General features: G+C 42.7%; 1 protein-coding gene across 1 annotated transcript; it reads left to right on the top strand.

Moving 5' to 3' along the window:
* The first annotated feature begins 16,219 nt into the window (after nt 1-16,219).
* On the top strand, nt 16,220-17,820 carry LOC147431213 (uncharacterized). Its single transcript, XM_086494553.1, has 2 exons — nt 16,220-16,487; nt 16,574-17,820. Exons 1-2 carry the CDS (start codon nt 16,447-16,449, stop codon nt 16,878-16,880), a joined length of 348 nt encoding a protein of 115 aa, XP_086350679.1. The 5' UTR covers nt 16,220-16,446; the 3' UTR covers nt 16,881-17,820.
* The last annotated feature ends 2,697 nt before the right edge of the window (nt 17,821-20,517 follow it).

Here is a 20,517-nt window from a genome sequence, read left to right as displayed (position 1 = left end):
CCCGGGATATTTGGGTCGTCGGTCGACATTTGACAAGGCAAAGAAATTGAAGAAGCGCGTCAAGTTTGAAGACCTACCCAGTTCTTCTTCTTCTTCTTCTGACAGTTCTTCTAGCTCTTCAAACTCGAGCGAAGAAGACAGGAAAAGCAAAAAGCGAAGCAAGAAACAACGGTTCGGAAAGGGCAAGAAAAAAGCAAGGAAGTCTTAAGTCTCGCCCAGTGAGTGACACTTCTACAGAGGACTCGTCTACGGACAGTTCAGACTCTGACAACCGAAACTTTTATACGAACAAGAAGAATTTTTACAAAGCCAACCAATATGACTTTCTCGAAGATAAAAGCAAGAAAGTCCGAGAGTTTAAGGAAGGTGGCCACTTGATCAAGTTTGATACTTTTTCAGGATACTCAGATGCTTCGAAGGCTTTGTCTTTTATACAGCAGTTTGACATCGCTTTCGCGGAAGGACGCTATTGAGAGCACTCCAAGATTCGGAGAGCTGCCTGTTACTTTAAGAGGAATGCTCGTACTTGGTGGTGCATGCTTCTTTTAAACAAGACTGCGCCAATTAAATGGCTGAAATTTAAGAAGCTTTTTATTTCTTCTTGGTTAATGCAAGAATATGAATGAGATATACGAGCTGCTTGGAACCATCTTCGGATGACCAAGAAAGACACAATCAATGCTTATTGTGAAAGATACTGGAGCTCTTTTCTACTCGCCTCTTCATTCAAGAAGATCTCATTCACAGAACAGATTGAGCGGTTTACCTTGGGTCTACCTACAGAGATCCGAGATCACTGCTTGGAACAGAAGTCAACTTCTATTCAGGAGTTGATGAGTCATGCGAAGCGAGGCTTTGCCATTCACTCTGGCAGTCTGACCCACCCCATGGATGAGGCCATGACACAACGAGCCGAACAGACTTCTGGGAATGAAAGTAGAAAGAAAAAGAGCAACCCAGAGAAAAGGATGCACGACCCAAGCTTACTCCTGAGGAGAGAGCTCGCTTCATCAGAGAGGGGAAGTGCTTTGGATGCGGGGAACATGGACATATCTCCGCGAAGTGCCCTAATAAGGCACAGAAAGAACAGAATGATAAAGAACGACGACAGGCCTGAGAGTTCGAGCGCAGCTGAGGAGCGTGGCAGAAAAGGCAGATAGAAAAGCAGAATTGGTACCACATGGCGTGGGACTTGCACCGAATCAAATGAATGAAAGTACAAACATTGCCGCTTTTTGGGGCAAAGTGAAGGATCAGGAAGCTCTTTTGAAGGAGCCAAGGCCAACTTCTTTTCACTTGGAATTGGTGGCTCGATTTGGAATTACGCCCGACAGACTGACGCCACAGGCGGAGGTAGTTCGACTGGCACCCGGATGGGATGTTGCCATTACACCGAGCATTGGCAAACTTCGTTTGCAATGAAAGGGGTATTCAGGGCACGCGAGTGACGTTCTACTCGGAATCCCTTGGTACTACTAGAACTACGTCGTGGTTGACTACCTGGCCGAGAAAGCGACTTTGATAAATGAAGGGCTTAGAGATTGTACTTGATGAACTTCAGTTTCTTACTCATTCTTTTGGGAGAGAACTGAACGATGGATAAAGGTTGAATATGTTTTGACCTGATCAAAAGAACGCCAAGATTTTTCTCCACACTCATGCCGATTGCTTTTCAGAGGGCTTGAAGATCAAACCATTGATCTGATACCTGGAAACACGCCAATGAATCGGCCACCTTACCGTGTGAGCCGAGTACAGAATGAAAAGATTATGAACCAATGAAAGACCATTTGGAAAAGGGTCTTGTCCAGCCTAGTACTTCACCGTATTGCTCTCCAGTGTTGTTGGTTTTGAAGAAAGACGGATCTTGGAGAATGTGCATCGATTATAGAGCTCTCAACAAAATCACCATCAAGAACAGATTTCCAATCCCTAGGATCGATGATATACTCGACAAGTTATAGGGATCCTTGTGCTTTAGTAGGATTGACTTGAAGAGTGGATATCATCAGATCCGAATCGTGCTAGGAGACGTCTACAAGACAGCTTTTCGGACGACTTTTGGGTTATTTGAGTTTTTGGTGATGCCTTTTGGCTTAACCAATGCCTGCGACATTTAACCGGATGATCGACAAGATTTTTCGAGAGTACAGGCTATTTGTTGGCACTTTCTTTGACGACATCAGTGTTTTCTCCAAGAATGAGTCAGAACACAGACATCATTTGCTTCATGTCTTCCAGGCATTATGAGATCACAAGTTAGTGATTAATGCAAAGAAAAGTGAATTTTTCCTACCAAAGATACACTTTTTGGGACACATTGTGTCAACAGCAGGAGTGCAAATGGACCCGGCCAAGATAGAGACTATCCGTGATTGGCCCGATTTGAGGAATGTCCATGAAGTTAGAAGCTTCTTGGGACTGTGTTCGTACTACAGGCGGTTCATACGAAAGTTTGCAGAGGTTGCTTCCCCTTTGCATACCTTGACACAGAAAGGAGTACCTTTTTCGTGGGTTCCCACAGAGGTGACTGCCTTTCGGACATTGAAAGAGAAATTGACTACGGGACCTATTTTGACTTTGCCAGACTTGCAGAAGTCATTTGAAGTATATTGTGATGCTTGTGGTCGTAGTCTGGGTGCGGTCTTGATGCAAGAAGGCCATGTCATAGCTTACGAGAGCCGTTTGTTCTCTAGGCCGGAGATGACAGTACAGATCTATGAGAAAGAGCTTTTGGCGGTTATCCATGCTCTTACTCAGTGGCGGCATTACCTACGCGGAGCGGATTTTACTGTCTTTACAGACCATCAGAGTTTGCGCTACTTCTTGTCACAGAAGCAGCTTTCGGAAAAGCAGATGCGGTGGGCGAACATCTTGTCACAGTTCCACTTCCAGATTGTCCATGTGCAGGGACAGAAGAATGTGGTGGCAGATGCTTTGTCTCGGAAACCGTTGGTTCTGGCTATTTCCGCGATACATCATAGGAGCTTCGAGGATATGGTCGATCAGTATGCCACAGATACAAATTTTGCAGATATTTTCACACGGATACGGGATGGGGAGACAATAGCTGGATACTCCCTTCGGGAAGGCTACTTGATGAAAAAGACTATGTTGTGCGTTACACAGCCGTTGAGGGAAAAGGTTATGACTGAATGCCACTGTCCACCTTTTACGGGTCACCGCGGCATTGCTACCACCATGAAAGGGGTAGAGAGATACTTCTTTTGGCCGTGACTCAAAAAGGACGTGGAAGAGTTGTGCGCAGTATGCCAGAAGGTCAAGTTTGACAGGCATAAGGCACAGGGATTGTTACACCCTTTACCCATACCCACCTGCCCTTGGAAAAGTATTGCAATGGATTTCATTTTTGATCTCCCAAGAACACAGAATGATCACGATGATTTTCCGATTACATGGCATGTCTGAGACGATTGTCTCCGACAGAGACCCCAGATTTATGAGTTTGTTTTGAAAGGCAATTTGGGAGAACATTGGCATGCGGTTGCAGTTCTTGTCATTGTTCCACTAGTAGACTGACGGGCAATTTGAGATTGCCAATTCAGTGATTTTAGATTTATTGAAGTCTTGTATCTCGGATCAAAAGACTCAATGGGAAAAGAACTTACCTTTGGTGGAATTTGCCTACAATAACACGATACACTCTTCGACGGGGAAGACGCCATGTGAGATTGTTGAAAGTGCTGCGAAATTTCCATCCTTCCTGAGCACGAAAGATTAGATATTTGAAGTGGATGAATATTCGCGACATTTGGATACGGCTTTTGCCAAGGTTCGCGAGACTTTGCAAGAGTCTCAAGAACGACAGAAAAAGGCAGCGGATCGCCATCGTCGCGACTTGAAATTGAAGGAGGACGATTGGGTGCTCTTACTTTTGAGAAGGCACGCCTACGAAAGAAAAAGGGAAAGGAGAGGCTTTTTCCAAAGCTTAGTATGCGATACTACGGCCCTTTCCAGATTACTGAAAAGATAAATGAAGTCTCCTTCCGACTGAAACTGCCAGATACTTGGAGGATTCACAATGCATTTCATGTGAGTCTCTTGAAACCTGTTAAGGGTGATGTGCCTGATAATGGGGAGCCTGATGAGCAACCCGAAGTGGAAGAAAACGAGGAGATCCTTGTTCCTGAACAGATTTTGGCACATAACGATACGAAGAAAGGTAAAGTCCGAAGGCGGTTCTTGGTTAAATTCAAGAACTTTCCTGCATTTGATGCGAAGTGGATGGAAGAGGACCTAGCAGATACTCTTCGGATTGTGAAACTTTACCTCGATGCTTTTGTTTAGCATAGTCCACTCCAAACGGAACCCAGAATTCAGCTTGGCCGGAGATCTGGTGCAGTGGGATGCACAAGAGGGGAGTTACTCCACTCCTTTGTCAACAGATGCCTCGATTTTGATACTAAAGTCACTTATGTCTCTTTGAGCTTCAGGGATACTGAGAGCTGACAGAATTCTGCTAGATGACTTTATGAAATGGAATTCCTGATAATGATATTGATTTGTTCTTGACTTCTTGTGAGTGCAGGAACTGATAGCCGAAATGACTGCAGCATTTTGGTCTACTTGATCTCGAATAGACATGGTTGCAATAGGGGTTAGTCAATCGGACATCGATGAGGTCCCGATTGGACCTAGATGTGATTGCTAGCTACATTGCCGATAAATCATGGTCTAAGATCCGAATGAATGTTGAATGTTATGTGATGTCGTGTGATGTGACTGTCGATTTTGTACATGTACTAGATGTGTGTTCCTAGTACGAAGGTATTAACAGTCAGTGTCTGGTAAGACGGTTTATGGCTTTGTCGGTTTTGCAGGCATAATCGCGGTCGATTACAATGCTTTCAAGAGGGGGGTATGTCACAAAGTGATGACGTGGCGGACAGCAGAAACCCTAATTTCTGCCAGAAACCATAAATTTTGAAAATCGTGGAGGATTTTTTTTTTTTTGGGAAAAATGATGAGCGACGCGATTTTTTTTTTTTTATTTATAAAAAAAGAGAAAAGACTCTCTAAGAGAGGGAATTGATGCTTTTTATTTTAAAAGCTTTTGGGGCTCTGCTTTTGGGCATCCCTTGTATCTTTAAATAAGTGGTGAGGGCTTCATTTCTCAGGGCATCTGGACGCAGAGTCTGAGAGTGAAACCCTAGCCACTCTCTTGTACTTTGATCTGATTAATATAAAAAAAAATACCGAAAGGGGTGCCAGTCTTTGGGGCCAATATCTCTAGGCACGGAACTCCGCCGGGCCAGTGCAAATCTATTGTGATCTGTGAATTGTTTTGAAGTGGTTATTTGGTGCTGTCACGGTTGATTCTTGACTTGGGAGTGTCCAAGTCTGTTACAGATGTCTTGTGATGTGACTGCCGATTTGGTACATGTGCTAGATGTGTATCCCTAGTACTTAATAGTCAATGTCTGCTAAGCCGGTTTATGGCTTTTGTCGGTTTTGCAGGCGTACTCGCGGTCGATTACAATGCTTTCAAGAGGGGGGTATGTCACAAAGTGATGACGTGGCTACGGACTGCAGAAACCCTAAATTCTTGCAAACCCTAAAATCTGCTAAAAGCCCTAATTTTCAGCAAACCCTAAATTTTGGCTGAAACCCTAATTTCAGAAAACCCTAAATTGCCGAGGAGATGACACGTGGCAGTTGGTACGGATTTCCGTGAATTGCGGCACGTTTTGCTACTAGCCGTACGGCAGCTTGCTTTTTCTTCTCTACGCAATGAGAAAGAGAGAGAGAGACAGAGAACATCATTGTTTTTTTTACACATAGAGAGAGAGAGAGAGAGAGAGAGAGAGAGAGAGAGAGAGAGAGAAGCTTTTAGGCTTTTGCTTTCAGGCTTTTGGGGCTCTGGTTTTGGGCATCCCTTGTAAACATCTAAATAAGTGGTTTGGGCCTTCACTTCTCAGAGCATCTGGACGCAGAGTCTGAGAGTGAATCCCGACCCACTCTCTTGTACTTTAAACTGATTAATACAAAAAGAAATACCGAAAGGGGCGCGAGTCTTTGGGGCCAATATCTCTAGGCACGGAACTCCGCTGGGCCAATGCAAATCTATTGTGATCTGTGAATTATTTGAAGTGGTTATTCGGTGCTGTCGCGATTGATTCTTGACTTGGAGTGTCCAAGTCTGTTACAGCACCATGGTCCATAAGCTCTTGGACAGAGAATGTTCCTATGGCGGTGATGGTAGTCCCAAAACATTGCAGTCACATCGGACCTCCAAGTTCATCAGCTCATGAAAGACATCTACTGAGAGATGTGGAGAAATTTCAAGTTATAATCTGCTAGGGTTTCCATGGCAAGCATTTCAGGATACCCCACAGTGCCAGATGTTGCACTCCGAAGGAAGACGTCAAAAACCTTATAACTTTGGGCAAAATTTTTCTTGAAAGCTTGCCAAGTCCTTTGAGTGTGCGGTTTGCGGCTTGGTAGCTATAGACATCAACTTCTGCATGGCACTGCTTTTGAGAAAAACAGTGTCTCAAAACAAATCTTGGATCCTTCTCTTGCAAGTGATCTTTTTGGTTTATGTCTTGTAAGACATCAGCGGTGAAGACGGGAGCGCCCCCGATGCGCGATAAAGTAAGGGTGGGAGTGCCATTAACTTCGGAGTCGGGGACCGAAGCTACTTCAAATAAAATTCGAGTAGCCTCTAGTTTGCTCTGTCTCCTCTTTTGTAGGACTCGTATGCTTTCAGAAAAGCACACGCCTCATGCTCTGATACCACTGTCACAAGACGGGCACCACGTGCCAATAGAAAAGAATAGATTGAACAGACTTTTAGCACTTCAATAACAACTGAATTGAGAGAGAGGAGCACACGCGACACGGAGTGGGGGAATTCTACCCGAGAGAATTGGCCCCAAACCTTGGTGCTCCTTTCGGTATTTCTTTATATTACTTGAACTCAGTACAATGCCGGTACTCGCGCTTTGCACCTTCTCACTGAAGCGTGCCAAAGAACGAGCCCATGGCCTCATATTTAAAGGCCCTAGGCCCAAAAGCAGTTTATGTGAAAAGCCTTCAAACCCAAAAGCATCTGGTTTAAAAGCGATGCCCAAAAGCTGCAAGCGTGATTTATGGAAATCCGTACAACTGCCATGTCAGCAGCGCAAATCGCGGAAATCCGTACAGGCTGCCACGTCAGCATGTCAACGCAATTTCCTCGTTGTCTGTACAACTGCCACGTCATCAGGTTTCCTGTCTTTTGTGTGTGTGTGTGTGTGTGTGTGTGTGAGAGGGTCCAGCTTACTTGGACCCCATCGGACGGGGTCCCATAAGTTGGTAGGACTTCTTCTTTTGTTGTTGCTTGTTCTTCTTAGGGTTTAGGCCCCTCGGTTGTGATATGAAGGTTGGCTCTGCTCTTCAATGACTTGACACGTCAGCAGTTTGTGACATTAGGGGTGGGGTCTCTAGTGCCGGCTATACGGAGGCGGTGCACTTTGTGTCTCTTTAACTTGACAATGGAAGCCCTAACCCCAAAACCTGTCATAGTCACCCAGCCGAAGGCAAATTGCACTCAAGCTCAAGCCAAACCTTGGAGAATTTACACGATCTCATATCAACTGCTCGTACCACTGCATTCCTCTGAATATTCCAGAACACCCTTTTTCTTGAAGCTTGCGTGAGAGCTTTGTGGGTGTGTTTCTGTCATAGTGATAACAAGAAAAGGCATTGTTTCAATGAAGCAACGGATTTCTGGTTCAATACTGATGAGATACTACTGGTTACATGCAACATTGGTGGCACCAAAATTCACACGTGTGATCATTTCTTTCTGAATGCTTTTTGTTGTGCTACGCTACATTATGGTTGAGTTTGCACTACTATGACGAAGACTTTAGTACGCAAGCTCTTTTGAAAATGTGTCATGTGGGGGTTGATACTACGCCACACTATTGGGCATCGATGACATGATGAAAGTATCAGCATTGTGTGGACCTACATCTTACTCTTTTGATGGGTGATCCAAGCATGCTTCGATGCATCTTTATAAGGTGATTTTTGGAGTAGGTATCAGAACTAATATTGAATCAGTCGTGTGGAACCCATTGGCAAACTTTTAAAGTACTAGGTTTGTGATAACATGCTTTTAGCATTCATTAAAAAAGAAACAAATCAGTGTGTCCTATTTTGAGTTTGCTCATTGAGCTATACAATTCAATTTGTTGGCACTCCGTTTCGCCAGAAAGGGAGATGTATGCCGGGGCAGTTTCGTTCCATGTAAAAGGGAGTACCCTTCAAATTTTTGAAGGTATGCCTTATTTTCTTCCTCTTTAATCTACATACCACCCCCCCACCCACCCACCCACCCACCCACCCCCCCCTCCCTTAAAGTTATGGCATCTCAAGTGAAGTGCCCAATGTGATCCCATTTGGCTTTAGGTATTTATTTTACTTATTTGTCAAACTCTGGGTAGGGCAATTCTCCAAGGTGACTATATAAGTACACCTAGCCCACCAATTCATTGCCACCGGCCCATGTCACCTAGTGCTTGACCTTGCCCCTACCTTCATCTAATTTTCCTCCCTTACCATCTCATGCCCTACCTCCCTTACCTTTATGTCCTGTTACCTTTATAACCTCCCTTGATTCACACCTTCACCACCACCATTAGTAACTGCTTTAGCTCCTACTCTCACTTTCCTCTCTTTGCACTTTCTTCTTCACTGTGTAGGGAATCGATGCTAAGAGTTGTTTGTGCCTTCCACTTAAATTCTTCATACTAGGTGTGGAAATATCCTTATTGGTGTGTCATCCATTTATTGGGAGCTTATAGTTGGTTTTGTCCACCGTAATGGAGAAGTACGTATTTTTGTGGCACCTTGATATGGAGGTCTTATATCTGTAGTCACGGCTTATTGATTTTTTGTAGAATTATTTTGGGTGTCTTTGCACATAGGAGAGACAAAATTAGCTATGGTACATGCCTCAAAGTTAGATTCTCTACTTTACAATTGCTTAGCATGTCTTTCCTCTTAGTAGGTGAATAGGGAGGAGAAGCTCTCTATAGCATTGGTTTTACCCTACCTTGAAGAGTAAGGATTGGCCTGCCAAGGTATTTATTAACGTCTTATGGATTTTAACCTTAAGATTCTATTGGAGGATCCATCACCTTTTCTCACCACATGAAAAGTGCATCCATGCTTTTTCGCATATGTCAAACTCAACGCTAGGCCACTAGCTACTTTTATTGTTTGCATTGGCTCCTCATCTACCTGTGATCCTAGCTGTTTATGCCAAATTGATACTGTTGCCTCTTGCACCTTGCATACTAGCGAGTTAGACTGTCCCAAGCCTGCTATACTGTTTTGGCTAAGCAAATGTAAGAAGTAATGGTGCACTTGACAAGCAACGCAATAAATGCATCCACCTTCGAATCTCTACTATCCAAATGGGCTTGTTTAGTTGTAGGTAAACTGACACTAGCAATAGGAGCATAAATGTTAGAACTTGCAACATCCTCCAGAGAACTTGCCAAAACGAGCTCGGAAAAATTTTGAGCATGAGCTTGCCTAAAGTATTTATTGACCCATTGATGCTCGCCAAAGCTCACCAAAATCAAAGAACGTGAGCAAAGGGGGTGCTAATGACGATGGTGACTATACTCGTGAGGACGCAACGTGCTCTAATACTAATTGTTGGAGTTAGGGTTAAAGCATTGCACACAAAGTTTGGAGATGGAGAAGAAGCTCAAGGCACACAATAGAGAACGTATTACTTGGTATGCAAAATTAAAGTAAGAAGATCTAGAGTGATGGACCCATATATGAAGAATGGGAAAAAGACCACTTTATGAGGGAAAAAGTGCCTCTGCAGTCCTAATTGTCTTCACACACATCACTACTATGTACATGGTAACAACCGTATTTAGAAAACCCACAGAATGTGTTGCAAGACAAACATGTCCAAGGAAATAAATATAGAGATCATACAGACCATAAATCTTAGTGAAACGCTACTAAAACAATCAAACAATGAGGAATGCATTCTGTTAGACTTAGAACACTCTGTTGCTTCACAGGTCTAGGACATACATGTACGGCTAGTATGTCTTCGGGCTGGCCACTCATAGTCTAGATTGCATTGTTCGGTCGTCGACCTTGTCCGAACGCCCTCACATTTCATTTATTTCTTGTTGGGTCGTGGGGATTTTTCCAGGCTTTGCCCTACCTCCCCTCGGGCACCTATTTACGAGGGCAAAGGGGTACCCACTTCCACACTGCCATCTGGTTATTGTGTATTGGGTATTCTGCTCATGGTAGTCATGGGAGGCTGATCGCCCCTCTTCACCATATCTTGCGTTTGTGGTCTCTGTGTGTGTGTGTGTGTGCAACCCATCTGCGTTTTTGGGAGCATCAGTGTTTTTAATATGGAAGGGCGCTCAACCACTGGGCCTTGCCCTCCACAGATCTTGCCTACATCACCGACTTGGCATCCTGTGCCTTGCCGGTCCGTATCCTCTCCATTTACACCAGATCTTAGCTATATACCACTGTTGTTTTTCTCTATTTTCAGTCCACCTGGGACTGTGCCATTGATTCCCTATTCTCTCTAGACCCCCTACATCGCTCCAGACCATGCCGGGAGCGTATGAGCATGCTGGAAATTGTTGGACAACAACGTTTTCATCACTTGGCAGTTGTGTTTTTGGGTGGACAACAGCCTCTTGGCTTGTGTTTTTCACAAAGGATGAAGTTACTTCTTGCGAGGACACCATCTAGTGGTGGTCCGTGCGGTCTCTCAGTGACTGTTGTAGTACATGGTAGTTCTAACATTGGCTTGATCATTTGCAGGCGTACGATCCTTGGGAGATCCATCGATTCCAGCCATCATTCGGCGGTTGCGCACTGCATAGGGGGTGGTGACCTGTGGTTTGCTATGGAAAGACCTATGCACTCATCAAAGGAGTTAACACGAGATATGGCCATGCTCATGGCATATGGGATTCCGACATTCCCAGAGAAGACATCGCCATCTTGGGTGGATAGACACTTACCAATTGACCTCGACACGTCAGATCACTTGCTTACACATGAGCATCTACATGGACTTAGGAAGAGATCTTGTATGTCTTCTTGGATAGGTTCATTGCTTGGATCTAGAGACTAGAGTGGGATTTCAGTGACTTGGACTCTCTCAGAGAGTTTACCCACGAGATGCGAGAGATCAGGCATCCCACGACTACATTCGGAGTCACCCGTAGCTTGGCTTGGATGGTAGTGCAATAGCTCTTGTACACTCCTGATCATTTGGATTACTACCTTCAAGAGTCTTACACTCACCCTCGGTAACCTTACAACATACTTATTTTGTGACCTGGACAATAGGCCACTCCCAACTGATCCACATTGAGAGCCACACTGAGATGCAGTTTGGTGGCGTTGTTGGCGCGGATTTTGTTTTGGTTGACACCGGAGGATTGGAGGCAAGAGATACAGGCAAGATGATGAAGACAGATTGGTCTGGCCTTTCCTCTTCTTAGAGAATCTTCACAGTGCAGACTGCTCAGTCTGGTTTCCCTACTTCTATAGAATGATTACAATGCAGACAACTAGGTTTGACCACACCTCTTCTCAGAGGCCCTTCACAGCTCAAATTGTTGACTCTGGCTTTCCCCTCATCTTGGATTACCCTACCTACTGACAATACACTATCCGGTAGTGGTCCGTGCGGTCTCTCGTTGATTGCTGCAGCTTACGGTAGCTTCTACAGTGCAGACTGTTTAGTCTGGATTGCTTGTTTCGGAGGACATTTACGTGGCAGATTGCTACATTCGACCTTCCTAGAGTTCTACATAGCTTAGCCACCTGGCCACACTGGGTTGCAGGTTCATGCATTGATAGGCTTTCAATCATTCTCAGGATGGTTCCTAGGCTTCCTCATTTTCTTTAGATGGTTTGACTATAGACACCACATATCCTATTGGGCAGGACACTTGTAGTTGTTTTCACACTCAATTCGGGACTTTCACGCAATACCTTCACATTGTATCGATGGAGTACATCAGTTTGCTACACTGCTCGTGATGACACTACCATGGAGATCTCTCGGCGGTTGGGACACCCGAGACTGCTGCTACACTCATGGAGTATTGTCCTTCAGTGGACATCACAACAACCATCTTCATCATTTGCCTCACATCTTCGGCTTCACGTGGTTTGTTCAGCATTAGGTGTTGAGAAGGGGTGTTAGACTTACACCACTCTGCTCCTTCACATGTCTAGGGCATACATGTATGGCTAGCATGTTTTCGGGCTGGCTACCCATAGTCTAGATTGCATTGTTCGACCGCCCACATTTGGGCTGGGCCGACTGCCCACCTTGTCCGCGTGCCCTTATATTTCATTTGTTTCTTGTTGGGTCATGGGGGATTTTTCTAGGCTTTGCCCTACCTCCCCTTGGGCACCTATTTATGGGGCCAGGGGGGTACTCACTTCCACACTATCATCTGGTTATTGTGTATTGGCTTGTGCTCATGGTAGTCATGGGGGGTTGATCGCCCCCTCTTCACCATATCTTGCTTTTGTGGTCTACTCTCTGTCTCTCTCTCTCTCTCTCTCTCTCACACACACACACACACACACACACTCTCTCTCTCTCTCTCTCTCTCTCTCTCTCTCTTCCACACATGTGCACTCTCACACATTCCTCTAAAGTAAATGCTTTAAACACAATTTTCCACAAGATGAGGTTGTCAAAAATCAATTAGAGTTTCTTAGGCAAGTAGCCATGCATTAGAAAGATGAAATGGACTTTTTTCTTACCAAAATGAAAGATATCAATGAGCAACTCATTGTTGCAGGTAAAGTAATTCACGATCATTCACTCATGAAGACTGTCTTGGATACATTAATAGATTCGAACAAAAGCTTTTGCTTCTACCTTGAGTTTTGTTGTAGAGGACAACGATAATGTTTGAAGTTTGAAGGGTTGGCCAGTTTGCTGTTACAAGAGGAAATGTAAAAAAAGGGGTTGAAATGAAAGATATCAATGAGCAACTCATTGCTGCAAGTGAAGTCATTTTTGACCATTCACTCATCCAGATTGTCTTGGATGCATCACCAATTTTGCATCAAAATTTTCTTCTACTTTGAGTCTTGTTGCACAATGCAATGATACTATTGTTAAGTTTGAAGGGTTTGACACTTTTATGTTACAAGAGGCTGTGTCAAGAATTAACAGGGCTAAGCAATGTGCTATTGATTAGATTTTTTTTGCTACACAAAGAAGAGGTAGAAATAACAATGTCTCTATTCTTGATGTTCCTACTTCAAGTAGCAAACCATAGGTGACAAATGCCTCTCATAACAACAATGCAGTTGGAAAATTTGTTGAAAGAGGAAAGAAAAGTTGCCTTGCAGCTATTGTAGAGCTGTTGATCATTAGATAAAGCTAAAGGCCAAAGAGGCATGTAAGAGCATCCATTGCATAATCGATAATTTTTCTTGTTGATGCACAATGGACTTTTGATGTGTAGTGTCAGTAGGACCATTTTGTTTATGATGTATGCATGATTGAGGCTGCAGATTCACATGTGTGGCATTTTGATAGTGGTGCTATAAAGCACATTATATCATAATGTGGCTTGTTTACTTCTCTCGATGTTGTCCCCAATGGCAATACTGCTACTCAACAATGCCTCTTATTTAGTTCAAGGGTTGGAAAGATTATACTCACTACAATTATGACAGTTTCTTTACACTTTTTGATATAGTTTTTGTGCCCAGGGTTAGAAAGAATCTTTTTTTTTTTTTGGATTAGTAAGAATTGTCTTGCTGTAAAGTTCATGGATGATAGATGCATTGTTCCCAATCTTACTATCGTGGCATTAGCTACCTTGTCTTGTGGGATGTACAAGCTCAACTCTTATGAAAAGTGGGTGGAAAACTTTGCAAATGTAGTTATTCTAAAGCTGCTTCAGATACTAAACTATGACATGCACATTTTGGACATTAAATTTTTTCAGTTTGATGTGTTTTCAAAAATCTGATATGGTTGTCTCATTGCCTCCTTTAGAGGCACCATATTAGCATATTTGTGATGGTTGTATTTTGGAAAAAAATGCAACGTTCTAGGTTTCTAAAAAATGGTTTAGTGGAAGTTACTTGCAACTTGTAGTTTGTTCAGTGATGCTTGTGACCTGATGTACACTCCTTTTGGTAATCATTTGTAATTCGTGACTTCCATTGATGATTACTTACGACATAGATGGATATATCCACTTACAGCTGTTTGAAGCATTATGTGCTTTAGAAGGTTTTCACAGTTGATTGAAAATGTATTTGGTTGTGCTGTGTGGGCACTCTCCATTTTCGGATTGAGGGAGGGAGTATATGTCGAAAGAATTTGATGCATTTCTAGTTGGTCCTTGGATAAAACTCCCGTGTACAGTGCCTTATACACCTCAACAAAATATGCTGATGAGAGGAAAAATGAGTAGCTTATGGAGATGACATGATGCATTGTCAAAAGTCAAGCTTTGCCATATGATTTCTAGTTAGAGGCTATCATGTGGGTGGGATGTATATCATTCAAACATTAAAATTTATTTCTTGAATGGTGGTTTTGGTGTTTGGTAGGTAGTTAAGAGGATCTTCTGCTACTTAAGTGGCACTATACATCTTGAGTTGTTTTATCTCAAGGGAGGATCATTACCATCCAATTTACATGCTTTTTTAAAATTATATTGGGCTTGTTGCTATGACACATGAGTGTCCATGAGTGGTTTTTGTTTCATGCTAAGAAGTTCATGTATATCTTGGTTGAGAAAGAAAAAACCTACTATGGCCACCTCTAGTTGCGAGGCTCCGTAAAGGGTAGTTTTCGTAAATATGGTTGAGTGTGTGTGACTTAGACGCCTTATGGTTCATTTGGGACTCTAGAAATCTCATCTACAGTGACAATCAGATCCCATTGACAGTCGTGACGAACCCAATATTTCACACTTGCGCAAAAGCACATTAAGGTGCATTATCACTATGTCGTCAGGGAGAGATCAACTTGGCTTATGTGCTGACTCAGGACAACCTTGCAGGTGTGTTCATGAAGGCATTGCCTCGTGAGAAGCTTTTTGCAAAGCTTTGGGCTTGCTTCCCTTTGTGGAATGATCATATACATAGAGCATGAAACTTCTCTACACTATGTGTTTGCTCTCATTCACCACATCATTTCAACGGGGGATTTGCGACCATCTATATGGTAGTGACGTGTGTGTGTGTGTGTGTGTGTGTGTGTGTGAGCACACTCAAAGAGGTCCCTGCCCCCTCCCTCTTTTGTGCTTCATGTATATGCCCATCACTCTAAGGCTATCCTATCTTGTTTTTCTCCACCAAGTAATACATTTTCTAATGTGTGCCTTGAGCTTCTTCTCCATATGCAAGCCGTGTGTGCATTCTTGCAACCCTAACTCCAACAATTATTCCACTCGAGGTTTGGGATATCTTCTTGGGCATATGGAGTAGGGATGATCAATTTTTCTATCATTGTAGGAATGTCAAAGGGGTTTCCAATCAAGGAATTTTCTACCCCAACATGGTCTCTCTCCTTGCTATTCTTGTGGTCCAGGTGTTGCATAGGGCTTGCATATAAAAGGGTTATAGGCATATTGATCACAAAAGTAGGCAAGGATGCTACCAAGGGAGGAGAAGAATGACAAATTTGCTTAAGTTGAGTGAATATAAAGCTCCATCCTGTCTAACCCTTGTAACTTTGGTGCTTTGGTGCACTCCAGGCCAAAGCTAGAAGTGAATTTGTTGGACTAGGGACTTGGGGCTCTCCACACAATAGAACCAACTCTGATTGTGAAGATAGACTAGCCCTTCATTTGCATGGTACAATAGTACTAAGGTTGGATGGTTAATCAACTCAAAATAGATGTTGGATGAGATAGGTGTAATATAGCACTATTTTTAAGTTGAAAATAGCTTTTACCTACAATGTCTTCTAGGAATTCAAGCCATTGTTTGTAAGAAAGTACTAATGTTGGATGGTTAGTTAACTCGGTATGTTGGCCCAATTTTGCAAGCAACTCGATTTACAGGGCATCTCGTGAGATACCCTCCAAAAAGCGAAGTAAAACGAAACTCTGCTGACGTGGAGAGAGAGAGAGAGAAAAGAGGGGGGGGGGGGGGGGGGGGGGGGGGGGTTGTGTGTGGTCAGTAGAGAGCCAGGGCCGGACGCGGCGCAGCCGACGCAGGGGCAACATCCATCTCTCTCTCTCTCTCTCTCGATCTGCAGGGGTGGCTATTGGTGAGGGCGAAGGGCGTGACAGAGAAGAGATTTCTGTCTCGTTCGCGATCTGCAGGGGAGGGCATGAGTGAGGGCGAAGGGGCTGACAGAGAGGTAGCAAGCAGGCAGATGTGTGAGCTCGTGACTACAGGTGGGAGGACAAAAAGGAGGCGGACGAGGAGATGCGGCGCATGGGTGTATCAGTGTCTGTGTGTAGGTGTAGGTAAGCCCGCTTGAGCTCCTTTCCCCATTTTCAAATTTGCCCCCTACTTCCTAACTCATAGTAGAGAGTGATCTGCTACATCGCAGACCTCGGAACCAGGTCGATCTCTCGCGCGTATTCCAGTACAGGTTTGAGGTGCCTCACGACTGGAGCGGGGGCACGTTTGGGGCAAGAGGATGGCGAGGTCAGCTTGCAGCGGTGCGAGGCTCAACCCGGCGCAGACCTGCAATGGTGCATGGCTCAAAGCAGAGGCACCCTGCGTTGGCGAAGCAAGTAGGCATCGAAGCATGCAGGTGGGGAAGCAGAATGCAGACGTTATCCGACGGAGGCTGCGCGCTGGAGAAGGCTTCATGGGACGCGCGTGAACGTAGGCGGAGATCATTTTGCGTTTAGATTTGGAAGATTCGTACGAATCTTGGCGGCTAATTAATTAACGGAGCTTCAATAGACCCAAATATAAGTACAGGTATTGGATGAGATATATGTAATGTCCATATTAGCACTATTTTTAAGCTGAAAGTATCTTGTACCTGCCATCTCTGCTAGGAATTCAAGCCATTGTTTGTAAGTACTTGCTCTTCCACGAGCAATTATAGAGTTTTTGGCCTAGGTTATGTTTTTAGTTGATGTAGATTATGGCTATGTGCATCAACCTAGTAAGCGTTGTGTCCAAAGAAGCTATAGGGCAAATGTCCCATGTTAAGGACACTCAGATCGGGCCGGCTCAATCAAAGTCTATGCTCTATCGTTCGAGGCATGGAGTAGCTCATTTGGGAGCTCCGGAGGTAGGCATCATGCAACAGAAGCGCGTCGTCGTACGATGGAGATTGATCCCATCACTTGCGTGACACAAATTCGATAATCAGTTCAACAAAACAGAGAGCCAGAAGAAGGCGGACACACTTGGGGGCAAAACAAGTACAGTTTGACGAGAGGTCTTGATCTCACGATCTGACGGACCACAATTCTCCGTGAGCGTCTGAGATAACCACTTTTCCATACCAACTTGTACGTCTACTGGTGCACCAAGGGTAAGGACAAGTCTTGAAAAGGGGCGTGTCCCGTAATTGGCCCCTTAACCTAGAGCTTTAATAGCAAGTGTTCGCTAGGTAGTTTTGATTGTCTTGCACATAAGAATATGGACCATCAGGTATAGGAACTCCTCAAAATTCATCAAAGAGAACCAAGAGGCACTCACGTCACCAATGTAAAGTTGGTACTTGAGGTTGAGTACATGGCTACAAGAATAGGGAAAATTACCAAAATACCCCTCTAATTTGTGGAAATTCCAAAATACCTTTGTATCTATTTTAGCTGGATTCTTCACGATTTCCTAATGTTTATTCTTTTTTGACAATGTATATCCGTTATTTTGTGCTTAGCATGTAATTTGTCACAAACCTCCCAAAAAAAGATAATTATGTTTAAAAATAATTAAGCAATTCATCTCCAAAGCCTACATAACCAACTCAAATTCTAGTTTTAGTATCTTCTATTCATAGATAACCAGTCTTCTTATGAAAAGCTACAATTTTTTTAATTTTTGGATAAATTTACTCTCACAACTAGGGGTATTTTGGGAATTTTGGAAAATTTGAAGGGCATTTTGGGAATTTTTGACAAAATATGAGGGGTAATATTGGGAATTTTTGAAATTTGAAGGGTACTTTGGGAATTTTCACAAATTAGAGGGGTATTTTGGTAATTTTCTCACAAGAATACTTAGTCTACAATTAGAGAGAATAACTCAAGATCTTGAAGTGCTTGATGCACCGAGACTCCTTGAAAGAGAAGGTCGTGCACCTTCAAGAAACCTTGGGTGCAGTTTGGTTAGTGTGGTTTTAATTTCAAATCAAATTTCAAACCTTTGGACTTGTAGGACAAATTTCTCATTAGTATCTAGAGAGATTACTTTATGCAGAGCACACCGTTACCTATAACACTCACACTAGAGAAAGAGCAAATGCCCTTGAGCATTGGTTGCCCTAACCTTATGCATATGCTATGCTATATGATTTCCATGCCTTCACTAATCGATTTCTTATAAATATAGAAATGGGGTTTGGGTCGTCTTGGGGGGGGGGGGGAGAGAGAGAGAGAGAGAGAGAGAGAGAGAGATTTTGAGAACACCGGTTGTAGGTACAAAAAACATATACCTATTTTTTAAAAAAGTGAAAATTTCCAAAATACCCTTCAAATTTCAAAAATTCCCAATATACCCCTCATATTTTGTCAAAAATTCCCAAAATACACCTGGTTGTGAGAGTAAATTTATCCAAAAATTAAAAAAATTGTAGCTTTTCATAAGAAGACTGGTTGTCTATGAATAGAAGATACGAAAACTAGAATTTGAGTTGGTTATGTAGGCTTTGAAGATGAATTGCTTCATTATTTTTAGACATAATTATCTTTTTTTGGGAGGTAATTTGTGACAAATTACATGCTAAGCACGAAAAAACGGATATACATTGTCAAAAAAGAATAAACATTAGGAAATCGTGAAGAATCTAGCTAAAATAGATACAAGGGTATTTTGGAAATTTGAGGGGTATTTTGGGAATTTCCACAAATTAGAGGGGTATTTTTGTAATTTTCCCTTAAAAAAACATATACCCCCTACGGGCTTCATTCCATTTTATTCATTCATTAGCGAGATGCTTCCACTCCCAACACAATTTTCAATGCCAGCCTTCGTTGAAGACTTCGATTCTAAAAATCATTTGAATGAGAGCTGAACCCAGTCATAGTACAAAGTTTCGACCAAAGTTCAGTTGATGTATACCACTGCAGCGTTCCCAACTCGGTGATGGGGATGGCTTCTCTGTAATTAACAAAAAAAAGGATAGAACCTTCCAGTCACCCCTCCCCTTCCCCTGCTGCCAACTCTTGCCACCTACTGCTCGCAGTCGCGCTTGTCTCATCGATGCGTACTTGGCCCACTTGCTCCATTCCTCTCGTCCGCCTCCTCTGTGCGTGCTACGAAGCCTGCCATCAGCCTTTCATCACAATTACCCTTAGACTTTTCCAACCCACTTAATGACACCAATTTTTAATTTTCTACAGTTGGGTATCCCCTACTATAGGCGATTCTCATTTCCTACAAGTTTGCACATTGAAAAGACCACAAAGATGATTTTTCTCCCCAAATATAAATGAACCAAGGAAACATAATGCGAATTTCTTTATTGGAATTTTTGTATATGTATGTCCACATACACACACACAAACACACACATACATACATACATATATATATATATATATATAATTTGTGTAGTATATTGTAGGGAAAATTACCAAATACCCCTCTAATTTGTGGGAATTTCCAAAATACCCCTCAAATTAAAAAAATTCCCAAAGTACCCCCATAATTTGTCATAGATTTCCAAAATGCCCTTCAAATTTTTCAAAATTCCCAAAATACCCCTAGTTGTGAGAGTAAATTTCTCCAAAAACAAAAAAAATTGTAGCTTTTCATAAGAAGAGTGATTGTCTACCATATAGGATGCTAAAACTAAAATTTGAGCTGGTTTCGTAGGCTTTGGAGATGAATTTCTTCATTATTTTTAGACATAATTGCCTTTTTTTGGGAGGTAATTTGCAAAAAATTACATGCTAAGCACTTAAAAACCGATCTCAATTGTCAAACAAGAATAAAGATTAGAAAATCTTGAAGATCCAACAAAAAATAGATACAGGGGTATTTTGGGAATTTTTGAAATTTGAGGGGTATATTGGGAATTTCCACAAATTGGAGGGGTATTTTGGTAATTTTCCCTATATTGTAAGCTAACATCATATCCGAAGTAAAGTATAATTGCGTAATGAACTGAAATGCCTTTTTATGTACTTATCAAGATTTGTTTGTGCTTCATTGGAGTGTACTCTTGCAAGATACTTTGTAAATCTTGCAAACTAAATCAAATGCATATTACATTGATATAGACAGCATACATATTAAACATGTTTATATTATCAAACAAAAAAAATTAAATACACACATCTGTATTATATACAAATATTTATATTT

Source organism: Adiantum capillus-veneris, chromosome 21 (genome assembly GCF_014529385.1).
Source record: "Adiantum capillus-veneris isolate H3 chromosome 21, ASM1452938v2, whole genome shotgun sequence".
Taxonomy (NCBI): Eukaryota; Viridiplantae; Streptophyta; class Polypodiopsida; order Polypodiales; family Pteridaceae; genus Adiantum; species Adiantum capillus-veneris.
This window is presented reverse-complemented; position numbering and strand designations above follow the sequence as displayed.

Coding starts and splice junctions, on each gene's coding strand:
- LOC147431213 (XM_086494553.1), top strand. CDS start 16,447: ATGCGGCGCATGGGTGTATCAGTGTCTGTGTGTAGGTGTAG. Junction 16,488..16,573: donor GTGTCTGTGTGTAGGTGTAG/GTAAGCCCGCTT, acceptor GCTACATCGCAG/ACCTCGGAACCAGGTCGATC.